The sequence below is a fragment of the Chinchilla lanigera genome, unplaced genomic scaffold (assembly GCF_000276665.1).
Source record: "Chinchilla lanigera isolate Chin_1 unplaced genomic scaffold, ChiLan1.0 scaffold00069, whole genome shotgun sequence".
NCBI lineage: Eukaryota > Metazoa > Chordata > Mammalia > Rodentia > Chinchillidae > Chinchilla > Chinchilla lanigera.
The window spans coordinates 4,000,665-4,019,244 of record NW_004955470.1 but is presented as its reverse complement, the minus strand read 5'-3'; the positions used below and the strand labels follow the sequence as shown (position 1 = coordinate 4,019,244).

Below are 18,580 nucleotides of genomic sequence, written 5' to 3'. Positions count from 1 at the left end.
TTTTTGGTCTTTTTGAGACAGGGTCTCGCTATGCAGTTTAGGTTGGCCTTGAGCTCACTTTGTAACCCAGGCTGGTCTCGAACTCGCAAAGATGCTCCTGCCTCAACCTCCCGAGTGCTGGGATTACAGGCGTGTGTCACCACGCCTGGCTCCATTTAATTTTTGAGGAACGACCAGACTACTTTCCAAAGTGGCTGTGCTATTTCACATTCCTACCAGTGGTATATGAGAATCACAATTTTTCCATCCCTTTCCTTCACTTGTCTTTGTTGTCATTGTCATCGTCACCATTCTACTGCATGTAAAGCAGCATCTTGTTGTGGATTTTAATTTTCATTTTTCCAGCAGCTCTCTACCTTCATGTATCATATGTGTGTAGACTATTCCCTGCCTAGGAATTACCATAGTAGGTGACAGACTTGCCATACTGTTGGAAAACTCTCACAGTAGTGAAGGAGAGAGAGCTAGGAGAAGGAGCTAGAGAGAAGAGTAGGAAATTTTGAGGCTGTGGGTGTGGGTGTGAGGCTGCGTGGAAGTCGGGGTAACTGAGCAGGTGTGCCTGTTTGGGCCGAACAGCAGCTATGGAAGGAGGAGCAATTGCACCTTGGTTGAAGAACTTGTGCATTTGGTGGGGGTCTTGAGTTGAAATTAGTGCAGTACCCCAAGGATGGGATGTGACCTCCAGAACTCCCGGTGAGGCAGAAGTGGCTGCTATAGAGATCAGCTTCTAAAATACTGCCAGTGGGTGAATTTAGCCAAAGGGTTTCCCATCTGTTAGAATCAGTAATAATAAAGAATATAACAATGGTAATAACAAAAATAAGCTGCTGCGCTTTGTTTTCTGGGGACCAGACGTGGTGCCCTCTGCTTCATATGCACTCCCTTGTTTAATCCTTCAGCGGCCCTGCAGATGTAGTCTTCCTCCACTTCTGCGTTACAAGATGAAGAAACAGGCCAGGAGCCCAAGGAAACCTTTGTTAGGAAGCTGTGGAGGAGAAATTTGTTCAAACTGAGCCATCTGACCCCAGGCCCTGTGTTCTTGAGTGCTGTACCCTTGCTGTGAGGACAGTATAAAGCAAGGAAGGCCAGTTTTCGTGGTGGTTGGACAAGAGGGGGCTTCAGTGGTTGTGTCCCTCTGTGGTGTTGCCTATGCCTGGCCCTACCTATAATTTCACAGAGTGGGTGGCAAAACTCCAGGGCATTTTTTTATCAGTTTACCCCTGCTTGTACTTAAGAGGTTTTAAATCATGAGAGACCTAATATGTAGGAACAGCCAGTTTGTTGATTTCCAAGAAGAGAGAAAGCTATGTAGCACAGTACAGTGGGGCAACCTGGCCAAGCACATCTGTTTCCGGTAAAGAATCGGGAAGCCGCCCTGAGGCTGGATGTGGCCCGCCCGGCTCCAGGCAAGCCCTGCCTTCAGAGAAACAGTATAGATTCTATGCTTCGGTTTGTCTTTCTCCAGTCTCCATGGGCCTCCATCGTTCTGTTAGGGTGTTGCCACAGATTGTTAGGATTCACTTATTGTGCAGTAAACTGTTATTTCAGATGATTTGTTTTTTAGTGTCTGATAAGCTTTTGGAGGCGCCCTTCTCTGAGCAGCAGCGGGCTCTGAAATTGTCTCTTCAGGCAGCTCACTTTTGCACACACTAATTCCATTCCTTAATGATCCTCATTAGCTTCAGCTTCAGAGGTCACCGTGTTATGACCCTGTCCCTGAATCTGGCCTGTGGAGTTTGCACTCTGATTGTAATTAATCTAGTTGCTGTTCTCTGCCTTGACTTGATTGTGAAATAGCTGTTTCTTTTTTTCCTGTATAAAGTCATGTAAAATTAGTTTCCTGCATGGAGAACATGGAGAACCAGGCACTATGCCTACCCAGTGTGCTAGAACTCTAGCTTTTTGTCTCCAGAGAGTGTAGTGATTATTTTTTGTGTTTTGTTCTTCGTCTTCTTGAGACACGGTTTCACTATGCAGTTCAGGCTAGTCTCGAACTCACTTTGTAGCCCAGGCTGGCCTTGAACTCACTTTGTAACCCAGGCTGGCCTCGAGTTCTCAGAAATCCTCCTCACCCCAGTGCTGGGATGACAGGCGTGCCCAACCACAGCGGGCTTAGTGCTTGTTTTTTATCTGTGGAGTCAGAAACAATTTCTTTGTTGGGGCTCTTTCTACTCTGTTGAGTTTTTTGTGGAAACTGTCTTCAGGTAATTGTGTGTACTGTGTAGAGAATGATACCCCTGCCCCCTGGCTGACTCTGGCTTTCTTTAGTAATAGCTGCCGTGAAATAGTTTAAATCTTTCTTTGCTGGATGTATTGTCTAGATCAGCAGTTTTCAAGCAGGTCCAATCTGCCCATTGCTTGTAGGGCTTTTTGGGGGTGGGTACCAGAAATCGAAGTCAGGACCTCGCACTTGCCAGGCAGGTGCTGCGCCACTGAGCTAAATCTCCAATCCCCATTGCTTTTTTGTATGGCCCATGAGCCATGAATGGGTTTTATGCTTTTAAGTGGTTGCAAAAAAATCAAAAGGAGGATAGACAGCATTTAATAAACTTGAAATTTAAGAAATTTAATTTTTTTTGAGACCCAGGGTTTCTTTACATAGCCTAGGCTGACTCAAACTCAGAATCTTGCCTGAGTGCTGGAATTACAAGCATAGACCGCTGTCCCCAGCCAAATTCAAATTTCAGTGTCCATAAATAAAATTTATTAGCATAGTACAGACCCACCCGCTCATTAGATATTGCCCTTGATTGCTTTTGCACTACACCCACAGAGTTAAATGGTTGTAGCAGATTCCATGGTCCACAAGGCCTAATTTATTTCCTTACTGGTCTCTTATAGATGTTAGCTGCCTGGAGCTGGCATGGTGATGCAGGCCTTTAGTTCTAGTTCTTGGGGGGCCGTGTGGTAGTAGGATTACTGGACCCCAGGAGTTTGAGACCAGCCTGGGCAACGTAGCAAGACTCCATCTCGAAAAAGAGAATCGTTTTAGCTGGCTGGGTTTGGGTCGTGTTCTTGTGTCTGTGTGCCAGTTTTGTGACTTGGAGGGCCTTTGAAAACGATTCGTATTTGATTGCACAGTAATGTAGTCCTGAGGATGCTGGGCCAGCTTGTTTTTCCCCCTCCTTTTTCTCCAGGTACTATATTTGTCCAATGGCAAATTTCATTAAGTGCACAACTTTTGAAAAATATGGAACAAAATACTCCTTACACATGATACCTCTCAGCGTTTGCTCCCATGAATTTTGAGATCTCGCCAGCATTTCAGTGGAAGCCAATATGGGAAAGCAGGCTGTGGGACTTTTGAATTCTAGCCATAAAAAACCTCATTCTCCTTTTCTGAACTTAGTCTCTATTTATACATCTCATTATTGTATAAATATACATAGAAATCTTAGGCTGGATATTTGAAATTCTATGTTCAAGATATTTGAATTATTTTCTCTCCCTTCCTGGCCCCATTTTCTTTTCTCTTCCTTCATTGCTTCCTTTCTCATTAGTGTGACAATCTATTCAGTTTCTCTGATGTTCTTTGTCTCTCTTTGTTGGGCTTTCAGCTTAAAAAATAAAATCTTTCAGACATTTTAATGTTGAATTACTCTCCTAAAACAATATCAGGGAAATACTGATAACCTTATTTTTCTAGGACCAGTATACTGTTTTGGGTGCTTTGAATAGGATGAATCAGAGGTCAGCATATCATTCAGGTTCAGTCAGAGTGTGGAAACCAAAAGATTATCTGATCTCATGTCAGAAATGAAGAAAAGGCTTTTTTGCACCCCTGAAAATTGAATAGATGGGGTGAGGGGAGTTGGCACACCACAGTTCCCATCAGCTCGTTGACTGTTTAGACTTGTGTTTAAGATTCAGTCTCCTGTGTTTAAGTTTTTCTGTAATTATATCTTTTGCATGCTCTTTATCTTAATCTTGGGTTAGATCATTTTTTTCTGCCCACTTAATTTTCCAGCCTCCCACGAAGTTGACCAAATATAGAGAACATGTTTCAGTTCTTGGGGTCACTTTGTTATATGTCCAGCAGCAATCCTAAGAACTTTTTCTGGGACTTTAGACTCTAGACGTTATGGTTTTAAGTGTAATTTCACCTGTTGTTGGTGTATGGTGGTAATTTTTAAATAACTTTCTAACCCTCCTCCCCTTTTGCACATCATTTTTCTTGCTGTCATCATTTTAGGTTTCAGAATAAGTATACATTAAGAAACACAAATAGGAAAAATATCCTGTTATATAATAAAGACCAAGATAATTTTGGAAATGCTGTTGGGCCTTCATAAATCAATTATACCTTGTCCTCTATTCTAGGAGCTAAGGTTTGTAATGATTCATAGGTTTTAAGAAAGTTCCAGACATTGTTACCGTACGGAAATTGTATTCATTGCTCAACCTGGTTGGTTATAAAGGAGCATTATTACAGGAGTAAGGCTGTGATCCAATTACACTATTTTCCCAGAAGTTGAAATTTAGAAACTGAAACACAGATAGCTTTTGGCCTTTCATTTCCATTTGATGACATTTCTCGTACAGAGGAGTGGCCGCAGCATATGAAGGTGGAGGGGTATGAGTGTGAAGTGTGAACGGTGGCGGATGCTCACTGCAACGGATAGAAGGAGTAATGAATAGCAGTAAATCTGGCCATGGTGGCGTGTGCCTGGAGTCCCGGCTACTTGACCCCAGGAGTTCAAGACCAATCTGGGCAACATAGTGAGACCCAAAAGAGCAAACAAAATAAATAGCAATAAAAGAAACATAACCAGAATGCCCCAGAATGGACAAGAACCTAACCAGCCATTAAAAACAAAGAAGTATTAGCATGGAGATGATACCCACCGCTGCCCAGAGAGCTGTTCACACTCTGTGCACATCTGTTCTTCCCGCCTCCACCCAGTCCTCACATCCTCCTGAGAAGCAGCGTGCAGAAGAGGTGGTGTTCTTGTGAGCGTGCTGTGCCTTTCAGTGTGGGAAGGAGGATGGGATTGCACAGCAGTGGGCCTGAGCTGCTGGTCTCAGCAAGATTCCTGGTCTCAAGAGTCCTGATTCCAGCACAGAGTTGGAGCTTTCACTCCCCACGTCCCAAGCCCAGAATCTCTGATTATGAACCATAGCCAGACAGACTGGAATCTGATGAGGTAACAAGAATTAAGCCAGGAGATCGAGGGAAAGAGAAGAGAAAGGACAGTCCCCGGAAACTTAAGACTGCTTCTAAAAAAAACCAGACTGCTTCTAGCACTGGCCCCAAGATTGTAAAAGAGAGTGGCTTTAGCGAGTGTAGTGGTGCTTGACTGTGATCTTAGCACTCTTGGAGGCTGAGGCAGGAGGAATGCAAGTTCAAGCCCAGCTGGGCAGCTTATTGATTTAGTGAGACCCTGTCTTGAAATAAAAAATTAAAAAGGACGGGGGAAGTACTTTAGGGGAAAGGCTCTGGGTTTAGTCCCAGTACTGCTAAAGAAAAGGAAAGGGAGGGGAGGGGAAGGCAAGGTGAGCAGCTTAGGAGTTAAGAAGAGGTTTAGCTAACCAAAGAAAGCTTTGGAGATAAGTAGAAAGTACTTTTGAAGAAGCATCGGGCTTTCTTTCTGATTGTGGTTTTCAGCTGCTGTTGTATCAATGATCATAGCTAACCTGAAGTTTTAAGGAATTTAGGTGTCATCTAGTCTGTGTGCATTTTGTAGACAAGGGAACTCAGCACACAGCCAGGTACAGTCCTGGTTCCTGGCTAGGGTTCTATGGTAAGTTAGAAAACTAGAGAGGTGGGAGGTGGAGATTTGATTTTACAGAAGGAAAAGAACTCAAACTATTATTTTCTTCCCTTTTAGTGGAGACTTGCTTGCCCCAGGGGTATTAGGATAGTGGTACAGAATGAGGTACTAGGATAATTTGTCCCCATCTGCATGCTCACTGGGGCATGGTCCTGTGTTCCTGCAGCCTTGGTCTGTAGAAATAGGTCCACTGTGGGGTGGGCTGTGAGGGAAGGATTTGGTCTGTTGTGAAGTACAAGAAACTGACTGAGGACATCCTTTCAAGCAGCTTTCTTGAAATTTGACCACCTTGGTATGGTGATCTCCAAGCATAAATCATGTTGGTGGTACACACCTGTAATCCCAGACACTTGGGAGGCTGAGGCAAAGGATCGCAAGGTAAAGGCCTTCCTGGGCACCTTAGGGAGAACCTTGTCTCAAAAATAAAAAGGGCTGGAGATGTAACATTATCAGGGAATGGAGGGCACGCAATGTTCAGATGTTCAACTTGCCACTGTGCCAGGCTCTGTTTTATGTACTGGGGAAGTAGCGCTTAAAACTGATGAAAGTCTCAGCATCGTGGAGGTGGCGATACCGGGAGTGATGGGGCATCGCAGCTTGTCAGGGTCAGAGAAGAAGCCACAGTAGAAGGCGGGGGTAGGAGAGGAGGGAGCCGTGCTTTGAGCTGGGGAATACATAGGAAGGGCCCTGTCTGTGCAGGACCCTGGCCAGGGTGTGTGTGAGTGGGGAGCGGAGGTGCCGTGGATGAGGTGGGGTCGCTGAGAGATGGGGGCAGAGGGAGGGAGAATGAGCACGATGATGGGGTCTGAGGGGCGGGGCCGCACAGCCTGTCTCAGGTGGGAGGAGGAAGGGCTGAGCAGCGGGTAACATGGCTGACGAGGGTTTGGACTAACTTCCCAGGGATTCTCTCGGGACATTATGAAGGTCTGATTTATATTGCCGTCAACAGACTACTGAAGGCTTTGTTAACTTATACCCTCAAAACACAGTACTATTAAACTGAATTTTTACCTGATATGTGAAAAATAATGTTTTATTTTAATTTGCATTATTTTGAAGTGGGTTGACTATACTTTCCTGTGATCGGCCTTTTTATGTTCTTTGCCCTTTGAATATTTTTTCTTTCGTACTAGTTTTTTAGAGCCTCTTTCTGTCTTAATGCAGTGCAGTTATCTTCCCACTATGTTCAGACTTTTGGTACTTTCTTTGTACAGAGGTTTGAAATGTTTATGTAGTTAAATTATCTCTGTTCCTCTATGTCCTCTAGGTTTGGGGGTCACCTTATTCAAAGATACGTACATACGTAGGTAGGTAGGGTTAGTGATAGCACTATTTTTTTTCTGTAACTTTGGTAGTTTTTGCTTCAGTGTTTAGGTTTTTATTCCATCTGAAATTTATTTTGGTGTGAAGAATGGTATGTAGGGACCCAGATTTTCTGTTTTTCAGTTGACTGGTGGTTGTCTCAGCCCTGCTTGGCAACTTTATCCCTGATGTGAAATGCTATGCTACCTCAATCTGTCACTTTTGCGCTAGCATCCATTTGTTTTCCGTGTGTGTGGGTTTTTTTGTTCATTTTGTTTTGTTTTTCTGGTACCAGGAATCAAACTCAGGCAGTCCATTTGTATTTTTAAAAATAATTTAATCACCAGCTTTTTTCTTCTCTTTTTAGTGGCAGGGAGAGTGGTAAACCAGTATGAATTTGAGTGTTTTCTATTGTCTTTGTATCTTCAGGGAGATTATATCCAAGTTAGAGTGTTAAAGAGTTATTAGGCATGCTGGGAGTCAGGTAAGGGGAACATTAAGACCCGTGCTGCTGGGCTGGGTGCCAGGGGTGAGGACAGTTCAGTTTAGAGATCTCAGAGCAGAAGTAAAGCTAAGTTCGTGAAGGCCACAAAGCTGACCATAAGCAAAGTAGATGTGTATGCTGGTGTCATATGCTGGGATGATAAAATATTAGCTGACATGGAACATAAAAATTTGCTGACTGTGACAGAGGAAAAACATTTAAAAGGGAGAGAAATTAGTAGGGAGTGAAATATTGGGGCACAGGAAAACAGCTACTTCATCTGTTGTATTTCTTCTAGATTTTTGTCTTGGATCTACTCTAAATAGAACGCTTAACCTTTGTCTGAGGTTTCAGTACATTAAAAACCTTATAATTCATGCCCCCTTTATATGAAATATAAAACTTATGAAATTCAAATATGTCTATGCTGTTGCTTCGTTTACTAATACGATTATTTTAGCTACTACATAAATAATTAGCTCTGCTAAATGACTTCATTCACAGCGGGTCTTGACTTGTAGTGTGTATGCTTCATGCAAGCGTACGCCGTGGTGATCCTTTGGCAGGATTGGGACAGGGTCTGAGTCTTACATTTGAGGTCAGTGGTCTTAGACTGAGCGGGCTCACATTGCAGTCTTTCATAACAGACACAGAACACATGGCAGAGTCTTCTTTATGTGGTGTACACATGGCACATGTCCCCAGGGTTTGACCTTAATTCCTCAGAGTTTCCATTATAGGACTGGCTGGACAATGGCCCAGAACAAGCTATTCAACAAGATCCTCAAAGCCCTGCAGTCTGACCGGCTTGCCCGCTTGGCCAATGAAGGGGTAAGACACCAGAATCTGCCCGCGTGGGCTCTGCCTAGTGCAACCTCAGTGGCCGACTGATTTGTGCCCCCCACGGGGAACTTTTTTGTTCCTTCCCTTTGCTCCTTGCAGGCTTGTAATGAGCCAGTGCTGCGCCGTGTTGCCGTGGACAAGTGTGCGAGGAGGGTGCGGCAGGCGTTGGCGAGTGTGAGCTGGGACACCAAGCTGACCCAGTGGCTGCACACTACCCTCGTGGAGACCCTGAGTCTGCCCATGCTGGCTGCCTACCTGGATGCTCTGCAGACGTTAAAAGGGAAGGTAAGGCTGTGCTTGACGGCAACCTGTCCTGTAGGCAGCCAGCCGCTCCTGTGGGCTCAGGACGTGGGGTTGGGTGAGGTTGTTACCTGGTCAGCTGGGAGGGCAGGCCCGAAGCGAACAGGTTTGCCACTGGAAATAGAAGACAGTAGAGTTCTATGTTTGCGTCTGGTGTCAGTGTCTTCAGCCTTATCAGCCTGCATGAGGTTTGAGGCCTGAACACCAGAATACACTTTTACCTTCTGCAGCCTTGCAGCTCCTGGTTTAAGTACTTGTGGACTTGAAATGTCATGGAGGAGATGAAGGTTCAGCAGAGGGGAGTGCAGCTAGAGGGCCAGGCGATTACAGAGCCAGGAGGTGTTGTGGAGCCTTAGGTAGCGATGCTTGGATAGCAGTACTTATTACAGGTGTCATCACGCAGCCCTGCTTGCTGACTGAGACAGCAGAGTTAAACTCGTTTTCTTGGCGATGCTGGCTTATTGTGCAGTCGGTAACCACATTGGCCTGTCCTCTGTGGTAGAGAGCAGGTTCTGGAGGCAGGTGATCACCTGGCCGCTCTGCTGTGGCTTGAACTCAGATGAGTGCCTGGGTTTCCTCATCTCCAAAGCACCTGGTCACAACCCTGTCTGCAGTTCCTGGAAGGATGGAGAGGGTGAATCAAAATAGAGTGCTTGGTGCAAAATGCAGAGTAAGTCTGTAGTGACTGTTAAGGATGTTTATGTGATACTCTCATAGGTTCTTGAAGTATGGATGTATTTTGTTCCAGTACAAAAACGGCCTCAGGCAACTTGAATTAATTCAATCCTTGACTTTTTTTTTAAACTTTCTTTTTTGCTAGGGATGCTAGGGATTGAACTGAGGGCCTGCCAGGAAAATGCTCATCTCCAGTGTGTCTTCTCACTCCCACAGGCTTTCTTTCTCTTGCAGGCTGCTGACCCATCTGGCTGCTATAAGTTGTCTGTCTCTAGCCATAGCACTTTCAGACTCTATTTCTTAACCTGTTAAGTTGCAGGATGATGTGTTTGCTAGAAAGCTGAAGAAGGCTGCTTTAGTGCTGAAATGAAGCTCAGGACTACATACATTAATGATGTACATGGTAGGGAGTTTGACCTTCCACTTTCTTTTCCGCTAATTATTTTGTGCTAACGATGCATCAGGCCTAAGGGGGAATAAACAACTGTTCCTGCTCTGCTGGAGTTCATTTTCCAGTGGAGACTGAGATAAGTGAGAAGTTCCTCCACAGCAAGGACCCTGGCCTGGGAGTGAGTGGCGGGCAGGCGTAGGCACAGGCAGGGGGTGGGGACAGAGTGAGCCCTTGGCAGAGCCGTGGCTCTGAGTGTTGTGAGCGTCTGTACGTCTGTTCTCCCTATTACTGTCCCTGCACTAATGGCACAGCCTTGGAGCTCCTGTCCTGGGGGGTGACTTCTGGTGGGGCCTGGGGCATGCACTGGTGTCCTCAGCTCTCTCACGGCTCTGCCTTGCTTGCTCTGGCCAGCATGATTTGGTTTCGCCCTGTTTGTAGACAGTCCGCGCTCCTTCATCATGTAAATTACCGACTGGCTGTGTCTCCCAGGAATGAGGTAGCATCAGCTATTTTGAACGTGACAGGCACTTTTAGAGACTGCACAGGTGTGCACAGTGGGGACTGCGTGGCCATGCTGCTGGGCCACAGTGCAGGTCAGGTGGGAGGTGCACATTCCACCAGGTGCCATCGCATGGGCCTCAGACCAGGGCGCTGTCCACACTGGGCTGTGCTCTCCACGTGGTTACTGACACCATGACTGTGTTTAGAGGCACAGCGGACGCTTTGGTATTTCCCAGAGGATATAAGTGATTACAGGGTTATTTCGCATTTAAAGTACCTGCTGGGTGTTAGACGCAGCTGGATGGGATCATGCCGTTGGCCTAGGTACTTTGACCGTGAGCTCCATTACAAGCAGAGTAGAGACCACACACAACCAGCCTCTGAATCGTGTGTTGAGAGTGAATATAGCACTGGAAAAGCCAGGGAACTTGCCCTTCCGAGCACTGAGAGGATAAGTCAGTTATTGATTAATCTGTGTTGACAGAAAGTGAGTTTCAAGGCCCTTTGGTTTCTCCTGCATACCTGGCTGCCAGATAAAGGTTTTTAAGTCAACTCTCCTCAGTGTTACTGCCTTATAAGTGTAGAATAACTCAGACAGGGAGTTACAGAGAATGGCCAGGTTGGGGTGGAGAGCCTTTGCAGTTTAGCTGTAGCCTTTGTTACCAGCCTTACTTCCTGCTTCCTTGCTCACATCTTCAACTTCAGTCTGCCTGTGCCTGGAATGAGCCCCAGATGTCGTCTCTCGCTTGTCTCTCATCTGCTGTTGACATCCTGCCTGTTCTAAAGAGATTTTCGCATGCTCCGTCTTCAGATGAGAATTGCCCTGTAACCTCCCCTTTTCTGTGGGATGGTTGATCAGCACTGGGGGCTTCTGTTTCTCCTGTGTTGACCCGTGTGTGTCTTCCTCGCTCCTTGTTGGTGAAATTCCTCTGGTGCCTTGTGACAGCAGCTGTTGCATAGACATTCTTTTCCTGAGTTAACTGAAACAGTTTCATGGTTATAATTCCCTAATTTCTCACATGGAAAGTTTCCTTTTAGTTCCTCCCTCCTCCCCCTCTCCTCCCCCTCCCTTCTCCCTCTTTCCTCCTCCTCCCCCCTCCTTCTTCTTCCCTCCCTAATTCTCTCCCTCCCCCCCCCCTCCCTGTCCTTTCCCTCTTCCCCCTCCTCCCTCCCTTCTTCTTCCCTCCTTCTCTCTACCTTCCTCCTCTTCGTCATTCTCCCTCCTCCTCTCCCCGTCTCTCTTTTGTGGTGCTAGGGCTTGAACCAAGGGCCTTGAGCATGCCAGGCAAGCACTCTACCACTGAGCTACACCCCCAGACCCTAGTCTTTAAATTAGGAGCAATTTACCAGCTGCTACCTTTGAAGTTTTATAACCTGCTTCCCAAACCATAGCACTTTTTATTCTTCAATCTCTCAAAACTTTTTTTGGTTGTTTGCTTTTCTGAAAACCATCTCTAACATGTAAAACCCTTCTTTCCCAGTCACCTTGGGAGGTATAGAAGTTACAGAGATATTTCCTCATAGTGTAAGCATCAGCATATCTGAAACTTGTATTTACACATCTGTGAGGTCGCATTTTGGGGAATAGTAAGAAACAGGATATGGTATAAATCACAATACTCACAGTACAGTGGGATATGTTTTTTTGACACAACAGGTACATGAGTATACCACGGCTTGAAGGCTATATTCTAGAAGAAAATGCAGATGTTTAAAAATTATACTATCAGCTGGTGTTCACTGAGAAGTCTATAGATGAAAAAGACCCATAACTCCACAGAGATTATTATATAAACATTTTAGCATATTCTATCGTGTTTTCTGAGTGCAGGTAAAATTTTTCTGTTTTCTTTTCAACGTTTAGCAAAATTACTTTTTTGTTTTTTTGAGATAGGCTCTCGCTATGTAGTCCAGGCTGCCCTTGAATTGGCTATGTAGCTGAAGGTGGCCTCTAACTCATGGTGATCCTCCTGCCTCAGCCTTTTAAATGCTGGGATTATAGGCATGTGCCACCATGCACAGCTAAAATTATTTCTATGTGTTATGCAAATTTTTTGAATATTTGAAGATACCCAAAAAGATGGATAATTCACTTAACCACTCCCTTATATGTACACTTAGATTGTTTCCATTTTTTATTTTTACTGCTAGCGAATTTGTCTGTGCATAGCTTTCCTTACCCTTGTGCATGGATTTTTGGTATATTTTCTTAGGGGAGGTTCTTGGAAGTGGAATTGTTTGGATAAAGGAGGGAATAAGCTTAAGCCCCGCCACCCATCACCAGATTACACCTCTGCTCCCAGGGAAGCCGTGGTGGGAGGCCTGGTGGAGCCTGTCCTCCTGCTGACTGCTGGAGACTGGGCAGGACTCATCTGTACTTCTCCCCATCTCTAGATCCCGACCTTGATTGACCGCATGCTCGTGTCATCCAACACGAAGTCTGGGGCTGCAGGAGCGGAGGCCTTGTCTCTCCTCCTGAAGAGGCCATGGGACCCTGCTGTGGGTGTCCTTTCTCATAACAAACCAGTAAGTTGGGTGGCTTGGGCTTGACAGTGACACATGAAATGGTTGCAGTCAACCCTGGCAGGGGGATGATACATGGCTTATGTAACTTTCTTCATTAATAACTTGTTCTTGTTTGTTAGTTTGTTTTTGTTTAGTGATACTGAGGATTGAACCCAGGGAGCACTGAGCTACATCCTCAGCCTCTGTACTTTTTAAAACTTTATTTGAGACAGGGTCTTGCTGCATTGCCCACGCTGCCCCAGGCTCCCAAGTCACTGGGATTGCAGGCGTGGGCCACCATGCCTGGCAGTAACTTAGTTTTTGTAGAGCTTCCTATAGCTTCGTAGCCGTGGAGTACTGAGGGGTGCTGGGCGCCTCTCCCTCACTGGCTCTCAGGTGGCCTTCTCTCCCTCAGAGCAAACTCCCGGGCTCTCCTCTGATTCTCATCGCCTCTTCAGGCCCCTCCAGCTCCATGTTCCCCACCTCACGCCGCCACCGCTTTTGGCAGTCTCAGCTCTCCTGCTTAGGCAAGGTACGTGCGGTGCTGAGGAAACCCTGGGTGGGAGGATGGAGAAGAAACTTGGAGAGGAGTCAGATGGGTGAACTCGTGTGTGGCGCAGCCCCCAACCCTGTTTGTGTGTGTTTTGGTTGTGCTTATCCAGGGCTGGAGAGCTGGGGTTGGTCGGGCAGAGCTGAGAAGGTGCGGAGCTCACCTGTGCGGGCTGGGTGTCCTTGTCTCTTCTAGGTCATCCCCGTGGCCACCCACCTGCTGAACAGCGGCAGCGGGGTGGGTGTGCTGCAGTGTCTGGAGCACATGATCGGGGCAGTGCGGAGCAAAGTGCTGGAGGTGAGGTGCCCTGCTTGGAGCCCTGTGGCGCACCCAGCATTCTGGGCCTGGTCTGTCCTTGTCTGGGGCCTCCTGTCTTAACAGTGTTCTTTCTTTTCCCAAAAAGATTCACAGCCATTTTCCACATAAACCAGTTATCTTGATTGGCTGGAACACGGGAGCTCTGGTGGCCTGTCACGTAAGTAATTTCCTTCTCATCAGGAGGAAGTTCCCAATTTCACTAACAAATTAGAAGTTGTCTCGGTATAATGCTGCCATTGCTGCTAGTTGCTGCGAGGGATCCTTTGGTGTTGTATTTTAAACTGTGGAAGACAAGCTTTAGTTTTCTGGTTTTTTTTTTTTTTGAAAGAGTAAAACAAAATTTCATAACCAGAATAATGATAGTTAATACAGTGTATATCATACTTTCGAAAGCTTTAGTTCTTTAACTTTATTGTAGACTATTGTAAGGAGAAACAAAAGCAGGGGAAGTAAACTCTTGGACCTTTCACCCAGCCCTGCCATCAGCTCAGAGCCAGGCTCGTCTTAACCCTACCCAGTCTCTTTCTCCCCCAGGTTTGGTTCAGTTCAGTTCTCTTCTCCCCTTCCCTCCCCTCCCCTCCTTTCAGGCAAGCTGTCTCTGTGTAGCCCAGGCTATCTTCCAGCTCATGATCCTCTTGCGTCAGCCTCCCAAGTGCTGGGATTATAGACGGCTCCCGGTTTATCCCACAGGTTATTTTGAATAAAGATTGAAATGCCATATTATCTCATTTGTATATGTCTCCAAACATGAGTACCAGTATTCTCCCACCTTATTAATAATTCCAGCAGGCACTAATTAATAGCTCTGGCATTTGATGTTATACTTAAGTTTGGTCCCTTTATAAGACCAGCGGGACTTGTTCTTTATTATCTTAGCTTCTTACGTCTGCCAGTTAGTGTGCCCTTGACATGTCCAAAACCTCTTTCTTCTACCAAGTGTGATCCCTAGAGTAGTGGGAAGGCGTCTGATCATACCCCCTGTACAGGCCCAGGGACAGCAGAACCTGTCACTGACTGCTGTGAGAGATCTGGGGTGTCTGGGAGCTATTCCAAAGCCCAGCAGAGTGAGATTTTCTCCACTTAAAGGAAAATGGTGGGGCTGGGGATTTAGCTCAGCAGCACAGCGCCTGCCCGGCAAGCGCAAGGTCATGAGTTCAGTAAAGGAAAATGGCAACATTTGTGTTCTCTTTGTTTTTTGTGGTGTTGGGATTGAGCCAACGAACTCTCCTCTACCACTTAGCTGTGTCCCCAGCCCAACAATTTGTGTGTTCTCTTGATTTATCTTAGTACTGAGAGAAACAGAGCAGGAGCCCTGTAGTATAGGGGCTGCTGGGGTGAAGTGTTAAACCCCGGTCCTATGGTTCAGCCATCTCTGTGGTCCTTTCAGCGCCTCAGCTGAAGGGCTGAGGAGTGGCTGCTTGTAAGACCGGGCACCTTGTGTTCCATGATCTTTCTCTGCCTTCGTGGCTGACTCCCCTGGGATCAGCACAAAGGCAGGGTAAGGGGGACTGGCTGGTGGATCTGAACCACATCTGGATTGTGGGCAGGCTGAGGTGCAGTGAAGTCAGACAGAGAGACAGACAGTGCCATTATTTACAGGTGTCAGTGATGGAGTATGTCACGGCTGTCGTCTGCCTTGGGTTTCCTCTCCTTACAGTGGATGGCCCTCGAGGGGTAAGAGCGAGGTGAAATTGCATGCTGGACCTGGGACAGCCGGGGGCAGGGGGCAGTGCCCTGCCTGGGGCCGGTGCTCTGCAAGGATTAGCGGGCTGAATCTAAGCCTGTCCCTCTTTCAGGATGTGGATGATCCCCTCTTAGACATGAAGACTCCGGTCCTCTTTGTCATTGGTCAGAACTCTCTGCAGTGTCACCCGGAAGCTATGGAGGACTTCCGGGAAAAGATACGCGCGGAGAACAGCTTGGTGGTGGTCGGAGGAGCTGACGATAACCTCAGGTGGGCAGGTCCCTAGAGCTGCTCAGAGCGCATGGCATTATTAGAAACAGGGTCTGGAGGGGCAGTGTAGTTACACCACTCTGGTGCTACTAGAAGTAGCATTAATATTTTTAAACAATTTTAGCCGGGCATGGTGGTGCAGGCCTTTAATCCCAGCGCTTGGGAGGCTGAGGCAGGAGGATCATTGTGAGTTCGAGACCAACCTGGGCTACAAAGTGAGCTCAAGGCCATCCTGAACTGCATAGCAAGACCCTGCCTCAAAAAGACAGAAAAAAAATTTTTTTTATTTCAAATTTATAAAAGGTGGTAAAATTAGGTACAGAGTCCCATGTACCTTTCACCTAGATTTCCCCTGTTGGCCTCTTATATAACTGAAGTATAATTCCCAGAATAGGAGAATACCACTGCTATGACAGCATTATCACATCTGCAGACTCAGATTTCATCCATTGTCTCCGTAATAGTATCCTTTTCTGACCCTGATCCAACCCAGGATCACACATTGCCCCTCATTAGCACGTCTCCTTAGTCTCCTGTAATTTATACAGTTCCACAGTCTGTCTCTGTCTCTCATGACTGTGACATTTTTTAATTACAGTTCAGTTGCTTTGTAGGCTGTCTTTCAGTGTAAGTTTTTGACATTTATTCTGGTTACATCAAGATACGCCTTTTTGACAGGAAGGCCTCAGTGGTGTGCTGCTGGGTGCCTCCCGTTGGTAACGTCTGCCACTGAGCTGTCTTCTTGCTATGGATAGCACCCTGACCACGTGGTTAAGGGCACTTCTGCCAGGTTCTCCCCTGTGAAATTACTGTTTTTCCCTATGTAATTAGTAGCTGTCTTGTGGAGAGAAGATACTTTGAGACTTTGTAAATACACCTTTTGTCTACTTTCACTGGGGCCGGCAATTTAGAAATTTTATTCCTTAGGATGAATGTGAATATAGGTGTTACTGGCATGAAGCTCCTTAGGCATCTTTCGGAGTATACATGTAGGGGAGCTGTAGGAAGGTAGCTTTGTTCATTGAGACAGCCACTCAGCTTGCTCACGGTGCTGGGCATGTGGGCCTGGAGTTGGGTTTTCATGAAATGTGCTGAAAATGAGAGTATGACATTTATTTGTCCTCGGGTTTCTGTACGCTCAATCTTACAGCTAAATTTTGGCTATATGTTTAACTGCAGAGCTTAAAACAAGTCCCTGCTCCTGTCTTTCCAGCTTTCTGTGCAGATGTTTTGGAGATGTCCTCTTGGCTTTGGTTATTCATCAGTATCTTCTTAAATTTGATGTTTAGTTTTTGGATCTCACTGCCATGCTTTCATGTAAACATGACTGTTTTTCTTAGTAATTCAGGCATTCTTATTGACAAGAGAAGAATGTGTGTTGCCCTGAGGGAGGGGAGTCGGGAGATAGGAATTCTATCACTTCGCAAAACTCGTCAGTAGACATATTCTCACTTACTCTCATCGTACAAGAGCATTGGCTGAGAATTAGGAGACCTCGGTTAGTCTCTACCTCTTTGCTTAGAAGCTTGGATAAGTTGTTTAATGTAGGCAACTCTGTGTGCTAATGTGAAAGATACCAGATACCTTTTTTCTGAGACAAGGTCTACCTTTGTAGTATAGGTTGGTCTTGAACTCACTGTGTAGCCCAGGCTGGCTCAGGGACCCTTCTGCCTCCGCCTCCCAAGTGCTTGGATTACAGCCATGTGCCACCATGCCCAGCATTACCAGATACCTTCCACAAGATCAGAGACTAACAGCTGGTCAATTAGCGGATCAGAATTCAGAGATTTATTAATGTTATTCCACATCCTGTAACGTGGAGGTCTGACCTTTTTTTGCCAGTCCCCTAGCTAGAAGCCAGAGTTTTAAGGCTAGCTTTCAAAGAGGGGAATGTAGCTGTCTATAGTCATTTTTTCATATCCCTTTAATACTAACATGTGAGCCTCCATTTCTCCTAATGCAGTAACCTTGGAGTATGTGGGGACCATATTGGGGGAACTCTGAGTAAGGGCCTAGCAGTCCATATGGACTTCACCTGTTAAGCGAGGAGTATGGGACTTTTAGAGTGGGCAGTCCCTGGCACTGTGCTTGGTTCTTTATATAGGTTGGTTTTTTGTGTTTGTTTTTCAGAGAGGGACTCCCCATGTAGTTCAGGTTGGTCTTGAACTTACTATGTAGGCCAGACTGGCCTTGAACTTGAGGTGATCTTCTACCTCAGCCTCCTAAGTGCTGGGATTGTAGGCGTGTGCGAGCATGCCCAGCTATACAGGCTGTTTAGTTTAATCCCTGCAACTTTTTGCAGGGATTCCACTTTTTGCAGATGTAAAAATAGGCTCAGAAAGGTTGTATCACCTGCCTGCACCCTCCTCCCCAGGCCTCGAAAGCAGTGTGGATGACAAATCCATTCTTCCACAGGATGCCATGGACTGCTATGTTGAAAAAATAAAACATCTTCTCTTTTTTTCCTCTTAGAATAAGCAAAGCAAAAAAGAAATCAGAAGGGTTGACTCAGAGCATGGTGGACAGATGTATTCAGGTACTGAGTTGTCTTGTGTCTGTTTCAGCTAGACCCTCCTTTCTCCCGCCGACCAGCTTTTTTTGGAAGACAGTGTCTCACACCATATGGAGGCTGGCCTTGAGCTCACTATGTAGCTGAGGCTGGCCTTGAACTCATTGCAGTCCTCCTGCCTCAGCCTCCCAAGTACTGGGATTACAAGTGTGCGCCACCACACCCAGCGTCTCTCCCCTTTGAGGCTGGGACTTTCTGTCAGCAGCCTCTGGCTCTGGATGCTGAGGAGTGTCCACTGGGCCTCCAGTGGGCCTGAGTTACAAACAAAGAAGGGGAAAAAGGAGAAAGGGAACAGAGAGAGTTGTGAGCTGAGAAGGCAAAAGGGTATGCGAGGCGGGTCGTGGCACATCCTGTCCACTGCACTCCTCATGGCGCCTGCTAATCTCCAGCCACCTCTGGAGGCTGGAGTTGAGGTGG

General features: G+C 46.3%; 1 protein-coding gene across 13 annotated transcripts in view; it reads left to right on the top strand.

Annotated features, from left to right (window-relative positions):
- Window positions 1–18,580, top strand: part of Kansl3 (KAT8 regulatory NSL complex subunit 3) — a 60,563-nt gene that overhangs the window by 17,412 nt on the left and 24,571 nt on the right. For all 13 annotated transcript variants that reach the window (XR_001237010.1, XR_001237009.1, XM_013522717.1 and 10 more), the window contains 9 exons: window positions 8,298–8,388; window positions 8,500–8,685; window positions 12,662–12,793; window positions 13,188–13,304; window positions 13,518–13,619; window positions 13,726–13,797; window positions 15,240–15,314; window positions 15,437–15,594; window positions 18,067–18,130. Coding sequence is in view for 11 of the 13 variants with exons in the window: in XM_013522717.1 (XP_013378171.1) it covers window positions 8,298–8,388; window positions 8,500–8,685; window positions 12,662–12,793; window positions 13,188–13,304; window positions 13,518–13,619; window positions 13,726–13,797; window positions 15,240–15,314; window positions 15,437–15,594; window positions 18,067–18,130 (997 nt within the window). In the remaining 2 variants the exon portion in view is untranslated. The remainder of the gene's footprint in view (window positions 1–8,297; window positions 8,389–8,499; window positions 8,686–12,661; window positions 12,794–13,187; window positions 13,305–13,517; window positions 13,620–13,725; window positions 13,798–15,239; window positions 15,315–15,436; window positions 15,595–18,066; window positions 18,131–18,580) is intronic.